The 19,488-nt window shown below is 43.4% G+C and overlaps 1 protein-coding gene across 3 annotated transcripts; it reads left to right on the top strand.

Moving 5' to 3' along the window:
- Positions 1–55: 55 nt before the first annotated feature.
- On the top strand, positions 56–19,333 carry HnRNP-K (Heterogeneous nuclear ribonucleoprotein K). 3 transcript variants are annotated; one of them, XM_017169689.3, is made up of 9 exons: positions 56–245; positions 8,189–8,295; positions 8,372–8,428; positions 10,127–10,170; positions 11,065–11,137; positions 11,209–11,304; positions 17,469–18,416; positions 18,474–18,668; positions 19,171–19,301. In XM_017169689.3, the coding sequence occupies exons 2-8, from the start codon at positions 8,200–8,202 to the stop codon at positions 18,663–18,665; spliced, it is 1,506 nt and encodes a 501-aa protein (XP_017025178.1). In that variant the 5' UTR covers positions 56–245; positions 8,189–8,199; the 3' UTR covers positions 18,666–18,668; positions 19,171–19,301. The 3 variants fall into 3 exon arrangements, with proteins under 3 accessions (XP_017025178.1, XP_017025177.1, XP_070140024.1); XM_017169688.3 differs by having other exon boundaries at positions 57–245; positions 18,474–18,643; positions 19,171–19,333; XM_070283923.1 differs by lacking the exons at positions 56–245; positions 10,127–10,170 and having other exon boundaries at positions 8,233–8,295; positions 18,474–18,643; positions 19,171–19,333.
- Positions 19,334–19,488: the final 155 nt, after the last annotated feature.

Below are 19,488 nucleotides of genomic sequence, written 5' to 3'. Positions count from 1 at the left end.
TTAGATAGTAGAATATCGATACCTATCGATTTATAATAGCTATCGATAGCCGACGCCATTTTGCAACTCATCGTTTGTGCATTTTAACTCTAAAGTGTGTTTGTGCTATCAATTTTAAACAATAATTTACGCTCGCAGGCAAAACGTGTTGAATAACAATTGGGTGTTTGTGTGTACCGGCAGCAGATCGAGTTTTGTGGCAGCAGCGCATTAGCAGCCCGAAGAAAGCAAAGGCATCCCGATAGGTGAGTTGTTTTTTCCTGGGGACGCGCTGGGAGAGATACGAAAGAAAAGCGAAAACCAGGAAAAATGTGTGCAAGTGTGGCTGTGTGTGTGTGCGCGGTGTTGTGTTTTCCCGAATACATTTTCTGCGAAAAGTTTTGCCAATACATACAGTACGTGCAGGCCGATTTTCTTCCGCTTTAGCCACCCCCCCACCCCCGATCGTTCTTTTGGCTTCGGCGCTTCACTTTTACATTTTTTTTTACAACCACCAGGGCACACAGAAATATTCCTAGCTCTCTCTCGCTCTGCCGCTGGCGCTCCCACCCGCCCGCTCGCCCACCCTCTCTCTCGCTCGCACGCGTACCGGCTTTTACCAGAGGTACAGAGTCGCCTGCATTGTTGTTGCTTTTGCCCCATCCGCTTTAGTGGCTTGTTTTGTTTTTCTTTTCTTTCGCGTATTTCCACGCGGTTACCGGCGCATATAATTTCATTATAATTTACAGAGATAAAATCAAAACAAAATAGTTTCGTTACTCCAAAAGCGACGAGGCTCCCACGCTGCCGAGCGGCGATAGCAAAAGTCGGGTTCAACGCTCGCGCCAGCCTACAAATAAGGAAAGAGCCTAACCTATATTTTATTCATACATAGTTGGGCCCATTGTTGTTGTAGCATCAATCGATGGGGGCAACGAAGAAGAAGAAGAATAGGTGGTGGAGGAGCAGCGCTAATGAGAGAGGCAAATAACCGTTCAATAAGAGAGTTGCTGTTGGGTGCAGCTCGTTACCAACGAACCTCATTGTGTCCCCCAAATACCCCCCTGTGCTCATCCCCCGCCCTTTCACCCTCTGGCATTTCGACTCTCTTTTTCCAATGATTATTTTTTTTTGCTTGCACAACTTTTGAGAGTCGTCGCAGATTCCAACTTTTGCTTTTTGTTCTTTGGCTGGCGATTCCGCCTGGTCTTTGTTTAGATTTCCAGTTTTGTGCAAAAATTCGCTTTTATTTGCCTTGTTTGGTTGATTTATTTTCGTGTTTGTTGCCGTTTTGCCGAGCTTGTTGCTGTTGTTGTTCTAGCATTTATTTCGAGTGAAGCAATCCAAAAGATATTTCACAGCTATTCGCGCGCGCGTTCATTGACATTGAACTAAATTCTCAAACAAATACTGTACAGCAAAGATTGTTCACAAATACATTTGTTAAATTCAAAATCTCATTAAATTTAGCATAGATACAGCTCCAGAAATGATCAAAATAACGTCTACTTGCGGTCAGTTTCTTAGATGTTTCATTTCACGAATTTCTTAAACAGAAGTTTTATCAAATTTTAAAAGGTACTATTATTAAAAAAAACTAAAGGTTTTTGGTTTTACATTCTATGAAACTTCTTTTAATTAAAATCAAATCTCTTTTAGACAAGTTGTCTTGCTTCGAGGAAAAAAAAAAAAAAAAAAAAAACAGCAAAGTTGTTTACTTATTTCCTTGTAGATTTTTTATAACGAAAAGTATCTCATTTTATGTTTTATAATTATCGATCCATCAAAAATGTGTATAGAAATTATATAGTTTTAGGCATATCATATGACTTCCAAATCAATTTTCTTAGTTATCCTAAAACTATATTTTTTGTAATTCTTATTCATATCTTTTCCATGATATCTACTCTTTCCAGCTTAGTTTGCGAGCTTTACATTTTGTCATCGTTGAATAAAGAACATGACAAGTAGGTATCGTGCTGTTTGTTTGCTTGGTGTTTTAGCCAAAAATCAAGAATGGCCAAAAAGCTAAATTCAAATGTGAAATTTCTCCCACATTGGTGTGTCGGTAGGGCCTAGCTGGCACATTCTCATTTATTTGTTTCCCCTCGCTGGTGTTTGTTTCGTTGCGTTCTGTGCTGCTCATGTAGTCGTATCATGAAAAATGTATGCTGTTTGCCATATTTTCAATGCAATCAGCTTAACATGGGCAAAATGAAATAAATAAAAAGTATAAAGTATTATTGCGGTGCTGCAATTGTGCCGCAAGTTGTTGTTGTCGTTGTTGGCTGTGTATGTAGGTTGCTTTGATGTTGTTAATTTCCCACATGAATCTATTTTCTGGTTGAGATACGGAGGGTCGAGAGAAATCTCGGCTAACTTGGCCCGCATTTAGGTGAATTTAATAAATTTATGTTATGTGGGGCTTATACGGGTTAACTAGGCCTGTCGCTCCCAGTGAAATGTAGATTTCTACCGAGAGCTTTCGACGTCAAGAGTGTGCCATTCGATGGTAATCCCTTCTCTGTACTCCCCCCTTTAACTATATATTCAATAGCATTCGCAAAACATGTTCCACTCAATGATTTCCGACGATTGCTTTTGTCTCGAATGACAGACGAAAAATGTTGAAAAGAAGAAGCGGCAAATATTTTTATGCAAAACACTTGGAACACGTTTCGTAGCCAAGCAAGACCCAGTCTTATTGAATTCCAAAACCTTGACTGGTATTTCTATTGCTGCGAAACGATTCTTATATTTCCAATTAATTAGCCAACGATGGATTGTCGAGAGATGCAGTTGACAAACGAAGAACTAGATAAGGCCAAAGTAATAAAGGATGAAGGCGGCTGGCTTTGGTGGGGGCGAAAAGAAGGAAAGTACTTTTCAATCGAAGTCTTTTAATAATGCAACAACTTGGGGGCTGTACGATTGGTGAGGGAACAGGTATACTTAGGGGAAAAAAACTACACTGAGACATGAGTTAGGATTGATTAATCATTATTATTATTGGTAACAAATATCGTTCAAAGGACCAGTTCCCAATCATAATAAAATATTAAAGCCAGTAGCTCAATTATATGGAACTATTTTCTTCTTACTTTTTCAAATAAATTGGTTTAATAAACAATAATAAAGTTCTGTATATTATTTTTCCTATGTGTAGCAAGTCGAACTATAGCCGGCAGTCTGTGGAAGTTGGAAAAGAACAAAACAGGACGACTAAACAGAGCAGAGTAGTCCGAGATAGAATGGAATAGAATAGTGTGCGATAGAGCAGCAACAACTACATGGCACACGCCATAAGCACATTAGTTATTAGCGCAAGGGACCAGCTGAACACCCACACCCACTCCTCCACCCAAGCCTTAGAGACACACGCGATGGCAGAAGTTGGTCGGCTCACCCGCCCCGGGCTCACTCGCTAAGCACGCTGACATGTCCATAAAAGCCTTGAAGTGGACAGGCCACAGAGCACAAACACAGGACACAACACCAATACACAAACACACACACACAGCACACTCTGTCCGAGGGGCGTCTATCTATTCTACCGGCATGGGCGATGGGAATTGTCAATTCTATGCATTTCCGCTTATACCCCCAACTTTTGTGGCCATATCCACAACCTGGTTCCTTCCCCCTTTTCTTTTTTGGTTAGACATGACGTCCATTAGCTGTTTTTCCGCTAAATTATAGAGTTGGAACGCATATACCCGCCGCCCAATTACGCTGGCAAAAAGCACAGCCAGAGGTATGGAATGGGACAGTACGTACGGCCAGGGGCGTGATATATATTATATATAAACGTGACACGACTTTTTTAAAAATAGTTTGATTAAGCCTTAAATCTTGTAGGGTTTATAAAGATCTTAATCTTTACCTAGGTTCAATCGATTGAGATATATTTAATTAAGAATCTGGCAATAGATAGCAATACAAGATATATAGTTATAACAGATTATTGAAAAAAATTCATTTCTAAGGAAGATAGATAGATATAATTAACAGCTCTGTAGTTTTTAAGCTTAATGATCAGTGATCCTATCACGCTCCCATCTCTGATAATCGGGAATACCTAAAAGGTGGCAAAAGGAAGAGGGCCAGAAAAAAAAGAAAGGCAAGGAAAACGAGAGCTTACGAGTGTGCATGTATATATTTTCTTATGCTTTTTTTTTATGTTTTTGGTGGGTAACCACGAACCGCGTTTTCATGTGGCCTGCCACGTTTTGCTGGACATAAACTCTGCAACTGTGCTTCCCCTGTCCAGCTTTGTACTGCCATTGTTGCTGCTGCTGGTGGTGTTGTTGTGGTGCTTGCGTTTTTGTGGTCAGCCTATACACCTGTGTATTAGTGTATTGGCCTGAGGGGATACATGCACGGGAAAAAGGTTTCAAGCGCTCAGCTCACCTGGCCGAGCAACTTAAATTATTGTCCCTCTCGCTGTTGCTGCTGGTGGATGGGATTTTCGGTTTTTGGTGGGGATGATGGTGGGAGGAGGAGGGAGTGGTGGTTGGGTTGGGTTGGGTTGGCTCGGTTGGTTGGCTGGACGCGTGTGCGCTGTCAAAAGCTATTTGAACAGGATGTGGACAGCAATCAAATGATTTTCACATAATTGCTTACCTGTCATTTATGTCACTTTCAGGAATGCGAGCTTGCTGCCTGCTTACTCGCTCCGCCTTTGCTTTACTACCCTTTCCTATGCTTACGTTTTGTTTTTCTGCAGCAACTGGGAAGCTGTGTAAATGTTTGTAGAGTAGAAAAAGCTTTCTTTTTCGGCCTGACCGCAAGCAAACTGCACTCGGAATTAGGTGCTGCTGATAAAGTGGAAAAGGAAAGTAGGCAGTGAAGATTGCCACCCCCTATTTGCCACTTCCGCTTCGAAATTGCTCCTGCGGCCTAAAACTTCCCTATGGCACACTGAAATTGTGCTCTATAATTAGATCCCCAATCCATTTGGAACGGCTGTTGAATTTCTCAGAGTATCATTAGTTATTAGACAAGTGCTGGGGGAGACGGCGGCGGGCCCATTAACTATGTGGAGCATACACACATTCAAATGTCTTAAGGGAGTTCATCCCGAAGTGCTGTGGAGGTTTTAAAATTATTGCAATTTGCCTGAATAATGCATGTGCGTCAGATCCAACTGCTGGGACAGTTAAGGATAATGATGGCACTGCCATATGCCACGTCATCGGTGGAAGGCCGCTGCCTCCCCCTTAATGATATTTGTCCAGGTCAGCGCAATTTGTTGCATTTCACAGGCATTTAGTCCAAGGAACTATATGGCAAAAGAATTGCTCTATCAATAGTTAAACGTTTTGTTATCCTAGACGAACGAACGGCCAGGGTACCGCCCATTATTGTCTTTGGTAGTCCTCCGTTTAGCCAGCTCCCTGAAATATGCGTAATGTGAAAACATCAGCTGAAGTTAATCGAAAATTCATAAAGCTGCAAGAAAGACTGCAGTTCTTGTGGCCATATTTCAGGCCCTGGGTTATTAGTCTAATGTCGAACTATAAATTCATTACGCAGCCCACACATGTACGAGAATTACTATACAATTGCTGGTTGGATATAGTATATAACCTCATATATAGTATATATTTGGGAGGGCTCTACTATATAGTATAAATCCATATTTCACATATGTAGAGTTCCAATAAAAGTGCAATGTTCCTCCCTCAATATATATATATATAGTTATATATATTTGTATATGGAGTATCTGCCCGCCTTTCGTACATAGGAACTTATCTATTCCATGGTTCGTATAGAGCTTCTGTTATGGTCAGTTTAGTACAATTATCCTGGTTGCCTAGCATCCGGTGTCTATAAGCGGTCACTTCCCCTATTTTTCGGTATTGTCACTTGATTTGTACGATTTCTATTGGTCGACAACTTCCGTTGTCCATATAACGATCCTATAGCTTCCGATTGGTCAACCCTTAGGCATCATATCGACGGATTTCCCGTATAAATAGCGCCAGTTTGTCTAAATTGTGTTCATTAGTTTTTGTTCAGGACCCACGGGCCGTGCTTCCTGCACACTGGCTCTTTCGAATTTGTTGGATCCTCAGAGCTTAGAGTGTTATGTAACTACTAGAAAAAAGTCTGTGAATGTGAAAGAAAAATCTATAAGATATTTGCCAAAATTAAAGAGGAAAATAAAAATCCTAAGTGAACTCTTGTGATACTAATTTAAAAAAACAAAAGAGGTAAAGTTGTGATGGAAAAACATGTTCGTACTTAACACAGTGATGTAATAAAAACCTGAAAAACTTAAGAACTCTAGTTTGGGCATTCGCAGAGACCTATTATTAAGATCGAGGGGCTTGTGCTTTTGACCTCTGCTTGATTTTCTTGGAAAAGCTCTTTTAAAAAGTAATTAAGCCAGAGAACATCTCACGATGGCCAAATTCCAGCAATTCACAATTGCATCATTCATCCATACAACGACCTCATCTTCTCCGAATCGAAGGTGGTGGTGGCAACCCTTTCTTTAAGCTCTTCCCACGCACACACAGGCCTCACATAATACACTCTACCTGTACTCCATCGCTCGACAATTTCAATTTCAAGCCGAGTCATTTTTAGAGCCTCCTCTTGGGCCCTCGACAAAATTCATTTAATCTTCCGTCGCCGTCGGTGCCGCCGCTGCTGTTTGCTCATAAATCGGACAGATTTTTGACAACTTAACAGCAGCGGCAGCAGCTCGGACAATTGATGTTTTGACATCTGAGACCACGTAAAAAAGTAAAGCATTAAGCAGAATTGTGGCTTACCGACTTGGTATATGCTCTTTAAATTCAAGAACTATATGATTATACTTGAAGGAATCTAAGCTTTAAACTATTTAGATTAAGCTTTGATATTTTTCTATCTTTACTTTCAAAAATGCTTTTCAAATTCTTCTATCAAGGATTGAAAACATATCCTATTCTCCATAAAAAAGTCTAAATTACAAAGCTCGTTTTGAAAGGGTATATTTCAAATCAGAAAAGGCAAGCAAAAAATGAACACAGTTTATTTTCCTGTGGGCAGAGCACATTCCACACAAAGCCCCACAATTGTTGTATCATATATACACTCATACCCGCTGGCTCTTTTTTATAAATTTATAATTTTTCGTTACATTTTGTATTATTGCACATGCTGCTGGCGGTTCGCTCAATTATGCCAACAAATATATATATACATAAATCATTTTCTGCACTCCTATAAGAGAATACCTTTATATACTAGCATCTGGGTTTAGTTTTGAGCGTTGGTTGTCTGGCATTTCCGCTTTCTGGGCTTTCAGGAGGGGTCCCAAATAGGAGGTGACTAGGTGGAGGTGGCACTGAACGCTTGCCTGCTGATTGATGCTACCCAGATTGGAAGCTCAGCGCGGGGCGTTGTTGAGATGCTTGATCGCCAGTCAAGTGCAGCTGCGGCACGAACCAGATCGGATCCAGCCCAGAGCAGAGCTTGGCTCTGAAATGGAAACTGAATTGAATTGTTATTCAATTGCGGTGGGCAACAATGGCAACAAAACCTGCCACTCACCTTATGCCTTCTCTGGGCTCTGTTAATCAGTGGTGAACGATTTTTAAAAGGAGAATACTCTTTTTTTAGTGGGCTGAGGAATTAAACAATAATTTATATAATAATAATAAATGTATATAATAGATTTTGACTTGGTTTAACTTAATAAAATTTGAACTTATTCTCTTGTCTTAATGAAGCCAAATTTATTTAAAAGATTTTTAGGCATTACTAAAGCAAAGATTGCTTTGAATATTAATTTATATTAAACTTATCCAACAATAGCTACGATACAAAGAAATCCATTTTCCTAGTCTATTTATAAACCAAAGATTTCCAGCTGTTGGCACAAGTTTACAATTTTCTACATTGCTGGGAAGTATAAATTGTATTCAAAAAAAATATATATAAACATAGAAACACATGTACACTTTTTAAAGAGCTTTTTTTTAGATTATAGATTTGAAATATTCCAATTAAATTTAATAATTAAAGAAAAAATAGCTACATTGTCAACTCTGTTATTCAACCCACAATGACTTACTGCTGCCTAGAGTTTGTGCCTCCGGCAGCTCGATTTTATGTGTCAGTTGAGCCAAATCGGGCTAGAGATCAACATACACAGTTGGCTAAAACAATTGCGAGTCTAATCGAATGCCAAATTCCGCCTTTTCAATTGCAGAGAGACTGAGAATGAAGCGCGAAATGAACGATGCAGGGGAGGGACCACAGGACCAGAAGCGTAACCGCCGCAACGAGGAGACAGTGCGCATACTGATACCAAGCAGTGTAAGTGCTTAGTCTTAAATAAAACCAATAACTTAATATTAACCTACAATTATTTTCCTTATTATTTTATTTACAGATTGCTGGCGCTGTGATCGGCAAGGGAGGACAGCACATTCAAAAGATGAGGACTCAGGTAATACTATATTAAATCTAAGTTCAATAATCATGAAACCATGAAAAATATAGAATCACAAAATGCATAATTCACAATTGAAGCGTCTGGTATTATTTACAATTATGTTTTATTTGTTGCACCACAAATTAGAAACTCTCAAGCGAAAAGTAACCTAATCGAATCGAATCCATGTCCCCCAGTGAATCCCGAAAGCGTCTGCCTCCGTTTTTGTGTGTCTCTCTAGTGAACTCTGTCTCCCACTCTCTCTCTCTTTTACTCTGTCCACCACTATCTCAAAATTCTCTTGACTTTGTCTCTGGCAGTCAGTCATTTAGTCTTTGATCTCCGTCCTTCAATCACAAGCTCGAACCAGAGTTCCTAAAACCCCCAAAAACCGAACCGAACTAGAAAGAGAATTCTGTCTTGTGTGCCGGTCCAGGTTCCCCTTTTCCCTACTCTTATTCTCTCCTACTCTCTCTCTCTGATACTCTTTTCCCTCTATCACTCTTTCTCTGGGCGTAGGAGCCTGGAGAAGTCTAGAAAGAAATCGAAAATCAAACACGCTTCTCACTAACTCGGGTCTCTGCACTCAGCTAATACTCTTTCTTACATACTCTCTCACTATCTATGTCTTTGGCTACCGTTTTTGAGTCTATTTTACTCTTTATTTATCGTTTCGTTACTCAAAAAAGGAAGCTTCCAAGTACAACAACATTTCGATAGGAAATTAATCCACGAAGCTTGGGTGTTAAATGAAATATATACTACAGGCGCTTTATTTAATCGGGACAAAAAAAAAAAAAAATAAAATAGTTTTTGTATAACTCAATAAGAACCACATGAAAATAAAACGATAAATTTACACGCTAATTAACCTTTTAACTAAATGAACAATTTTCTCTCTCTCTTCTCTCTCTCTCTCTCTCTATTCTTGCGTACACCCCATATGTAACCAATGAATCAATCGATTTTGATTTCGATTTGAAAATAAAACCAAACTATCGTCGGTTCGCACGCCCAACATATATAAAACCAAATCTTCAACCGCTCATCTGAACCGAACTCGAATCGAATCTCGAATTGAATCGTATCGAATCGAACCGAACCGATATGAACCGAACCTCCGAACCAACCAAATATATCGCCCGCCCGCCCGCACCATCACTCTGCACCGCTGGTCCATGGTCTCTGGTCTATATGTATGTCCCGCCCGGGTACTGGGTAACCTTGGATCTGTGTCTGTATCCGAACTACTGGCCCGATGTCAAAATCTGAATCGAATTGAAATCGCCTTGCACCCCCTGTTGCCGTGCACACATTATGCTACAAAATCTGCCTATGAACGCCTATATATAAATATTCTAATATTCATATATATAAATATATATGTTTTGGGGACTCCCCTTCCCATGTGCCATGTGTGTGGGTTCCCTATATCCCCCTTTCCCTGTGAAATATCTCTATCCATGTAACGAAACCGAATGAAAACGGCGAATCAATCAACCCAACCGATCAAAAACTGAACCGATATCGGCCGCCCTTCGACCGATTGACCATCCAACAAACGCCCGCCCGCCCGCCTGTCTGCCCATCGACCGATACCGATACCGAATCTGAATCTGAAACCGAACGCCCGCCCGCCCATCAAACGCCCGCCCGCCCAACAACCGCCTGCCTGCCCGTCTCCGAATGAAATATGTGTGTGGTGCGGCACAGTATAAAGCCACTGTGTCTGTCGACGATTCCCAAGGCCCCGAACGGTAAACCACAATAAAAATCTTTAACCTTTTACCAATTACTAGATTATAACCACCGCATCTCTCCACCGGAGAGAATCGAAGTGACCTGAGCTGAGCTCAGCTCTCTCCCTCTCTCTACTCTTTCTCTCTTTGTATGTCCTGTATGCGCTAGTTATACCCATATATATATATATATATTTATCATGAACATTGTGATGTGTGATGGATGTCTCTTCCCCCGAAGCAGGCACCCGGTGTCCCGAAGTATCTAGTTGTAGCCAGTATATATCTGTAGTAGTTTGCCTGGCCCAAGCAGCAAGAAGCACCCAGATCGCCATCCAGGTCTAACTCGCTCCGTCTCGCCCTCGTTCTCCGGCTAATCCTAATCCTAATCGCATACTAATCCGCAATGCACCCCAAGTACCACGATTAACAACCACCCATCCCGAAATGCACGGCCTGAGGTATATATGTATATGTATATATATTCCACTGAACTCGGCTAGGAGCCATGAGCCAAGAATCGAGATCCGCATCCGAGATCATGCATTTGTCCACCGATCCACACCCGAATCCCAGCAAGCGTCTTGTGTGTCCTTGTGTGGTATATTGTTGTTTTGAAACAAGGCAACAGGGACTGAAATCTCATTCGCTCTCCCTCTTGTTCTCTCTCTCTTTCTCTATCTAAATCTCACCGAATATCTCTGTACCAAAGTTTGTTCTCTAGTCCCCCGAAGAAAACAAAAAAAAAAAATAAGAGCAATGTTTAGACCTTAAACAATTTCCAGTTAATGTTCAATTCTAATATGCGTTTCCCCTCACTCTTTTTCTCTCTTTTTTCGCCATCACTCACTATCAAAACAAAAACAAAAACCAAACCACTTTCTATGCACGTTTACTGCTCGCTCGATATAGAACCATCCAAATCTCGGCGGATATCGAGTCCACTTTGGAGATAATCACCGAAATGCTGAAATATTTTGAGGAGGTAAGTGTGCCACCGCCATGCGAAATGTGATCCCTACTAATGATAGCGCTCTTTCATGATTTCCGACCCAGCGCGATGAGGACTTTGATGTGCGCCTACTCATCCATCAGAGCTTGGCCGGCTGCGTTATCGGCAAAGGTGGACAAAAGATCAAGGAGATACGCGATGTAAGTAACTGAATCCGATATAATTTTCATATAATTTAAGGGTAAAGAAGATTAAGTTTATAAAACAGTTGTTTCCCCATTTGTATTATTATTATTAATATTTCAAATTGAAATCGTTATGTTTATATTGTCAAAGGTAGATAATTTATAATTATTGTCATACCTCAATTACGGCATAATTATGTATCGATCTTGGTAATTTTGTTTCAATAATGAATTGGGTCAGTATATTACTTTGTGTGGGAAAACCCAACAGCTGACGGACCGGACCACACGACCTGTCACTTATTGATGCCCTTATGTGTCCCCTCTACCAAGGCCTTGGCTGATTACATATTTAGCTCAAGTATTTCCGCTATTTCCCATGTAAAACTCCCATGCCTTTGCATGTGCGATGTGCGTTCACACGGCTATCCGTCGTCCTGCGGTCAACTAACATCGCTAGCCAGCCATGACGAATGAAGGCTAACTTAATTGGGCCTATTACCACCACCGCCGAATGGTGCGACAGCGGCGGTGGCAGGAGTATTTGCTATGTGCCAAGGAGATGCAGGTCAGGACGTGAGGAAGCCCGCATAGTTAGTGTGAATTTCTGACATGTTTTTGACGATCCCGAACGTTTGCGGCAGTCACGTGAAGCTGAAACCCGTCAACATAACTTTGCGCTTGGTTAAATCGAAAACTTTGTACGAGTTACGAGCCAGCTCTGTGCTCTCGGGTCCTGGCTCCTCCATCTGCGCAGTTCCTTGCTCTCTGGCAGCGACAGCAGAATGCAGTTCCATCGATGATAGGACGGTCTGGAATGACGTTCAGTTGGGGAATCTGTTGCTGACGCCTGAGCCACCGCTTTCATAACGCACTTGTCACTTTGCCAGCCTCTTCACCGGCAATCTGAATGGCAGCAGTGCATTGGGTCGGCAGCCAGGATCCAGCATCCAGCAACCGGGACATGCCAAACGCTTTTCAATTGCGCAATTCGCAATTTAAGGCAGTAGGAATGATGGTGGGGAGCGCCCTATTTCTAAAGTGTGGGATGCGTTCGAGTGAGTCAATTGGAAAACTCGACTCCCGCGCACCTACCTGCAATTAGGTTCAGCGCGTGTCCTTCCTGGATGCGATTTGGCTTGGTTCATTAATTAGCGATGAGTGGGGTTGCATTTTAATTGGAATGATGTCCTGCCTTTTGCGAAAGGTGCCTCCTGAATGCACATAATGTGGCAGCAACACCTTCCACCCCCCCAACGGCTCATGCATATTCATCTTTTTACCCATTTGCAGGGCTGCTTTTATGGAGGTCAACAAGTCCGCGGCGGCAAACAAAAAGCTTACGTCTTTAAGTTCCCACAGCCTTCCTCTCTCTCTCTCTCTCTCTCTCTCCTTCTCCTTGGCTTTCTGTTTTGTTATTATGAATTTCTTAGACGCGTTGTGAGGAGATGAGGCTCGCCGCATCCTTGCAGCTGCCTTATTCTATGCTCTGATGGCCACGGCAGATGATCAGGAGCAGCAGCAGTGGAGCAGCGTTTTCAGCTAGCCAAGCATGTGTTTGTCGTCTTGGCATTTGTACCTTTTTCTCTCTAGTCCCTTTTCCTTCTGAAAAGGAAGTCGTCCTCGTTACTTTACTGTCTTCTTTGTTGCGGCGAAGAAAAAAAAAAACAAAACAGGCAGCCACAACTGGCCCTGCAAGCAGCTGTTTCCTTTCCTGGCCTGGCCTGGCTTCATTCTCTTGCTGCTTCCCGCTCTGACTTTCTGTTAAAGCCGGTTTTGCCTGCTGGCTCATCGCTTGGGGTTATCATAATTTCTGCCCTGGGCTTCCTTATATCTCTAAATGTATCTACTTTCTGGGGGGAGGCTCTGCTGCTCTCCAAGAGCTGCATTCTGTTTTGGCAGGATTATTTTTAAAACATTTTCTCCCCCCCAATCGCCAAGTAGAGCTCCAAATTTGTCGCATTTTTTGTACATGTGTTGACTATATATATAGTATTATAGTATACATTTAAATGGCCACGGTTCATAGACAACTGTTTCATGTTTCGTATTTCATGCTGCCCCTTAAAATGTTGTCCTGTGCCAAGAAGAAGGAGATTCAGGAGTAGAGGCATCTGCTGCTGGCTCTTCTTATAATAATGAGCGACAGCTGCTTCTACTTCGACTCCATCACGCTGATCCTGCAGCCGTCATCCATTATTGTACCCGTGTGTATATGTGTGTTTTAAATCCAAAATGCCCTAAAATGCATTTGAGGATTGAGCGTGCCATTGGCTTTTGTTCCAGGCTGCGTTGCCTGCTTGCCTGGCTTTCCTTCTGGCTGCCTGCGGCTTACAATTGTTGCTTGCTGTTCGTCTTAATGAATGCCAAACAGGTGCTACTCACATACACATACAACCCGGCAAGATATAGGGTGTTCCTTCATCTTCGATTAGAGCTGTTCCCTCTCTATGCTTCAGTCCTTCAAACTCATTTGAGGAAAGGAAAAAATGTACTTTAGATTAAATTTAATAACGACGTATAGAGAGTCCTAGGCGCAAGGCAAGTCTCTGTTAATTAAAGTAAACTTTTAAAATGAGGTCAAAGCACTAGTTATCAACTGCCTGAAAGTGCTACCTAATTTAGTTTAATTTGCCTGAAATTCCATTTTAAAAGATAATGACATTAAAAGCGAGTTTCCAACGCCGTGTGACCTTGTATAGCAACTGAAGGCATGAAAAAGACACCCTTTGTAGGCATTCCTTCGATAGCGGCAGCTGAGACGAACGACAACGAGTCCTGGCAGCACCGACATCTGGTTTCCTGATAATTTTTCTGGCAGCCAAAGCAAGTTCCTTTCTAGGTCTGCTGGGCTGGGGCTCCCTTTGATCATTTGATTAATAAGTTTATGGGAGGAAACTTTCGCGGGCGGAAGAGGCGGAGGAGGAGGAGGAGCGGTGGAGTCTCGTCAATATCCGGTTTATTTTTCACTGGTGCGCTCAGCATCAAATTAGTAGTTGGATGCTTCCTTCCGCCTTGTTTGTGCCATCCTTGACAGCTAGCTCAACCAAGGAGCTTGTTCCGAGGAGCTCTCCTAATAGTTTTGCCCCCTAGCTCTCAGGGCCATGACACCGAAACGAAATGTCTATATTCCCTGGTGTTTAAAGTATTAGTATTAAATGTACTTTAAATAATATCATTTAGGATTAGGAGGTTATTTAATGATCAAGCTTGAATTATTTATTTATATATTAAGAAAAGAAAGGATCTACCTTTCAGTTAATAAAGACCTTCCTTTATGTGTGTGCCGGAAAAGGACATAGTCCCTTTGTTTTTAGATGTCTGAGACTTGTAATAGTTTAAAGATATTTGGTGTATTGATTTGTCAACTATTGTTTGGTTCTCAAAACTTCTGCAATAGACAAAACCCCATCATATTTAATCTAAAGAACTTGGTGCTTCAGTTCTCGACACGTGTAATTAATGCCCAGTAATTTAGCCCTGTGTCTTAGCAGAGTTCTCCAATTACGTTGGTTTCCCCCGGTTGTTTGCTTCTCGTTCTCTGTCCGTATGTGTGTGTGCATAAGAATGTAAAAGTTTTTTAATTGCAGTTGTCGTAAGTGAATTTTGATTGCCATTTGCAGGCAGAGAGTAACGCTCTCTCGGGATGCGTTCTCCTTCATTCCACTGGTAGCCTGATCTTAAGCGCATTAGTAAGCTGGCTGCAATCCTTTAATGGAAGAGGTTTCCCTGGATATACAAGGATGCTGCGCTTATACGTTTTTTTTTTCTACTTGCTCTTCCAGGATGTTTGCATATCAATCGTAGGCGATTTGTTGTTTAATGGCTGTCCTAATTTCCTTCCTCTCAACACTTGCCAGCAGCACACACACTATACACACACTATACACGTGCATGTACAGAGTTATGTAGTGTTGTGGGATTATGCTCATAACATTTACTTTCGTTTTATTTTCTTTTTTTTTTTTTGCTCTTCCCTGCGCATGCGTTTTAAGGAGAAAAAAAAGCAGGAAACTTTTTTGGTTTTCGTTCATTTTTAAGCGAGGCAAGCTGAAAAATACACCGGTTCCGTTTTGCTGCCAGCGGGAGCTGAATCGAGCAGCAGCTGCCCCAGCAGCCTGCCTGCCTGCGTATCCTTTTTGGCCTGCCATGACACACACAACAAGAGCAGCAGCAGCAGCAGCCGCAGGACGAAAGGAAAGCAGCAGCAGAACGGCGCACATGCTCTGCCTCTGTCGCTGCCGCTGCCGCTGCTTTCGGTGTTCTGCCTGTGTATTCCTTTCTGCCTTTCTGGCTTTGTGCCTGTGTGAGTGTTTCCTTTTTTTTTTCATTCTCTCTCTCTGCCTGCGTCTTCTTCTCCTTACATGGCAACTGGCAATCGTTGAACCCAATTAGTTCGACATTGGCGCTGGTCGGGCACGGTCCGCCAGCTCCTGTTCCTGCTCCTGCTGCTGCTTTGACTTTAGCTATTTCTGCTAGTCCTGCTCTCGTTTTTAGTGTCGTATGCAACAAACTACAAATTAAAGAGGAAAAATAATTAAATACTTAAAATTCGGAGTGAAAATGTGCGCGTTTAAGCTGGTTGATGACCAGTTTCTCGTCTTTAAAAGGTATAAAGTGCTCATTAAGTTACCTAATCATGCAAAGAGATTAATAACTAAACAATTATCCTAACTAATAAGTGCAAAGCAACTAACCTAATAACTTTGTGTTAGATTAATTAATTAAATTCAAGAAATTCAATTTTGTTGAGCCTCTGCTTGACTCAGCGGCGCCAACTAACGCCTGTAGGCGGCAACTAGACTGACCCCCTTGGGCGCCAAAAATGATTACCAAAAATTAATGTAATCTTTAGAATCCGCGAGCCATTAGCTTTAGCTATTTTACATAATTTTCACATTCTCACAGTTCGAAAGGCGGCCAAAAAGTATGCTACATACATCCATATTTCGGAAGCCACGCACACAAACACAGCCAGAAATGGTAGATACAGTCCGTGTTGTCATGTTTAAATTTAATAATTTTTGATTCACCGACCGACCACTGACATGGAACTTGGTCCTGCCGCTTCTCTCTCTGTGTGTTTGTGTGTGACTCAACGCTTTCCCTCCATTTTGTGGGGCAACGGAAGGGGGGACACACTTGAGCGTTTTGATGTCGCCATTGTTGTCTGGAGCACACGCAACGAGTTGTCGCCTGGGATTGGCAGGGGTGAGGAGGCAGAGGCAGGCAACCGACATGACATGACGCAGCCTTTGGTCATTGCCACACTCATACATACAGAGAGCACGCAACGGGCTTAGGAATGATGCAATCGGCGACGGCGGTCACAAAATAAAAATGGGAAACGCGGACAGGGTACCACTAGGGACAGGACAGGAAAGCCCAAGGGAAACGAGGTGGGGGCATGAAGCAGAGGCAACGGGGGCTCCTCCAAACGCACAAACACACACTCGGAAATCAGAGCGAGTCCCTTATTCTTCCCCTCGTCGTAAGTGGCTATCGAATTTCTCATTTACACTTCCGCCGCAGACGGGGGAAAAACGAAGGAGGGAGCAAGGAGGAAGACTGGCAGGAGGGAGGGATCATTGAAGAGGATACGAGATGTACGGGGGCAAGCACTTCCTGCCACTTTACATGCATCGCAGACAGACAGCTGCCCCAGCAGCGCAGGTAGAAACTACTGTACAACATCTGCTGCTGTTGCTGCTGCTGCTGCTTCATGCTGATTAGGAGCCATTGCCCGCTGTGGCAGGATGCAGGATGCGCACACTACACACACATATACATACGTATAGTATGTATAGAGCGGGTTTCAGGTCAGGACCCAGGGGCAGTGTCACGGCCAAATTGATTTAGAGACGACTCGGCTTTCAGTAAACCTTGACCAGCATTTGCCCCGCTTGCTCGCTCGCTGTGTGTGTCCTTTGTCCTGAATTCTGTGGAAACTGCAGGCACTTGGCCTAAGGACTAGAAAACTGGTTTTCGAAATGGCCAATGAGCCTACCCAAGCCACGGGGTGTATCCTAGATTATTTGCTACAAAATTATTGGTACCTGAAAAACCAACGTCAAAAGATAGAAAACTATTAAAACTATTTCTATATAGATTAAACAACGTTGCTTAATTATTATTATATATTAAATCTTTACTAATAACATCTTATTTCCTTTTTACAGCGCATTGGATGTCGCTTCCTCAAGGTCTTCTCAAATGTGGCGCCCCAGAGCACGGATCGTGTGGTGCAGACCGTGGGCAAGCAGAGCCAGGTCATCGATGCGGTGCGCGAGGTGATCACTCTCACGCGGGACACGCCCATTAAGGGCGCCATACACAACTATGACCCCATGAACTTTGACCGCGTCTACGCGGATGAATATGGCGGCTATGGCACTGGCAGCGGCAGCACCCGGCCGAGTCAGCGCGGAAACAATCGCAATGGCGGTGGTGCTGGCGGTGCTGCAGGTGGAGCTGCCGGCGGTGGCAATGGCGGCGGCGGCGGCTTTGGTGCTGGCGGTGCACGTGGCAATGCCGGTGGCCGGGGCGGCGCTGATCGCTTTGGTGGAGGCGCCGCTGGCGGAGCTACTGCTGGTGCTGGCATGGGACAGCGGGACAATCCGTTCATCAATCCCTGGGCCAATGGCGGCGGCGGTGATGTCGACGGTTTCGGCAACACGGGTGGCGGTGCAGGAGGATTTGCGGGCAACAGCTTTGGTGGTGGAGCTGGCGGACCCTTTGGTGGCGGCAGCTTTGGCAACAACGGTTTCGGAGGCGCTGGACCCACAGACTTTGGCGGTAACTCTGGCAACTTTGGCCAGACCCAAGGAGCCACGGGACTGCCAAGTCTGGGTAGCTTTACCCAAAGCCAGGGCGGCACCAGTGGGCTGCCTAGTTTGAGCAGCTTTGGCCAGAATACCGGAGGAGCAGGCGGCTTGGGCAATGGCCTGGGTGGCGGAGGAAGTGCTAACAACGGCGGTGTAGGCGCCTTGGGCGGTGCTAATGGCGCAGGCGGCTTTAATGCCGGCGGTGGAGCCAATGGCGGTCCGAATGGGAGCCCGAATGCTTCCACAAACATACCGCAGGGCCATGACCCCAACAACAGCACACAGGTCACCATTCCAAAGGAGGTAAGTTCAAGTCTTGAACTCTTTAAGAAGGGTACTAATAATATATTTCTGTTACAGTTGGCTGGTGCCATCATTGGCAAGGGAGGCGGCCGCATCCGTCGCATTCGGAACGAGTCCAGTGCGTACATAACCATCGACGAGCCCCTGCCCAACTCGAACGATCGCATCATCACCATTTCGGGCACGCCCAAGCAAATACAAATGGCCCAGTATCTGCTGCAACAGAGGTTGGTGTCGCAATCAGACTAAGAAGTATGCACTCCTTCTCATTTGACTAACCCCCCAAACCGACCACAAATAACAACACTCGCAACCCAACACCCGATTAACCATCGAGCGCGATTAATTTGCAAAGCGGTAAACAAGTGTCAGGTGTTAAGTGCTTCCATCGTAACTCCATCCAGACTAACCGATTGGGTCTCCTTGGGAGTGCATTCCGTATGGAAGACTAGTGATTTTGTTGTTTGGTCTTTGGTAATAACAATAAATCCCTTGTCTTCTTACGGCGTGCACCTGTGCTCTTCATTCTATCGATTAAAACTGAACTCTCGGCATTGGAAATTATCTAAACTAAACTCTAAAATGTGTCACCTCGCTCCCATCCCCAGACAAACACCAGAACCCAACTTCCCATCCTGCCAACACACCCACATTCATTCATCTGAATCTCTGCTGTTCATTAAAAAGTTCATTAATTATGTTTTCCTTTGGCTTGTTGCCATCCTTTCTCCCACTCCTCTCTCTCTCCCTGCAGCGTACACGAGAATGGCAGGCGAAACATTTAAGTGGGCAACGCAACTTGGAGCAGCAACAAACACGGGAATATAGAGCAACACCCACAACAATAACCATCGGGATGTGCTGCTGCGTTTCACGTTTAAAATTAAATTTACTAAAAAAGAAGAGCTGGCGCGAGAGAGCATCCTCCAAATACGAAAGAAATTTATGGATTTCTTCTCTTAACTTTAAGTGAAAATAATGCCCAAAACAAAACAAACAAAAAAATGGAATAATAAGAAACTGGAACATCCCCCCCATATGCCCCTGTCCCTCAGCATCCCCCCCGCACCAG

Source organism: Drosophila kikkawai, chromosome 2R (assembly GCF_030179895.1).
Source record: "Drosophila kikkawai strain 14028-0561.14 chromosome 2R, DkikHiC1v2, whole genome shotgun sequence".
Taxonomy (NCBI): domain Eukaryota; kingdom Metazoa; phylum Arthropoda; class Insecta; order Diptera; family Drosophilidae; genus Drosophila; species Drosophila kikkawai.
The sequence above is the reverse complement of the archived record's forward strand: the minus strand, read 5'-3'. Positions and strand labels throughout refer to the sequence as shown.

Bases quoted from the DNA above. Each gene is read 5' to 3' on its own strand.
- HnRNP-K (XM_017169688.3), top strand. From the start codon at position 8,200: ATGAAGCGCGAAATGAACGATGCAGGGGAGGGACCACAGGACCAGAAG. The intron at 8,429-10,126 runs GTAATACTATAT...GGTGCGGCACAG, and splicing joins TTCAAAAGATGAGGACTCAG to TATAAAGCCACTGTGTCTGT. The intron at 18,644-19,170 runs GTTGGTGTCGCA...CTCTCCCTGCAG, and splicing joins CAGTATCTGCTGCAACAGAG to CGTACACGAGAATGGCAGGC.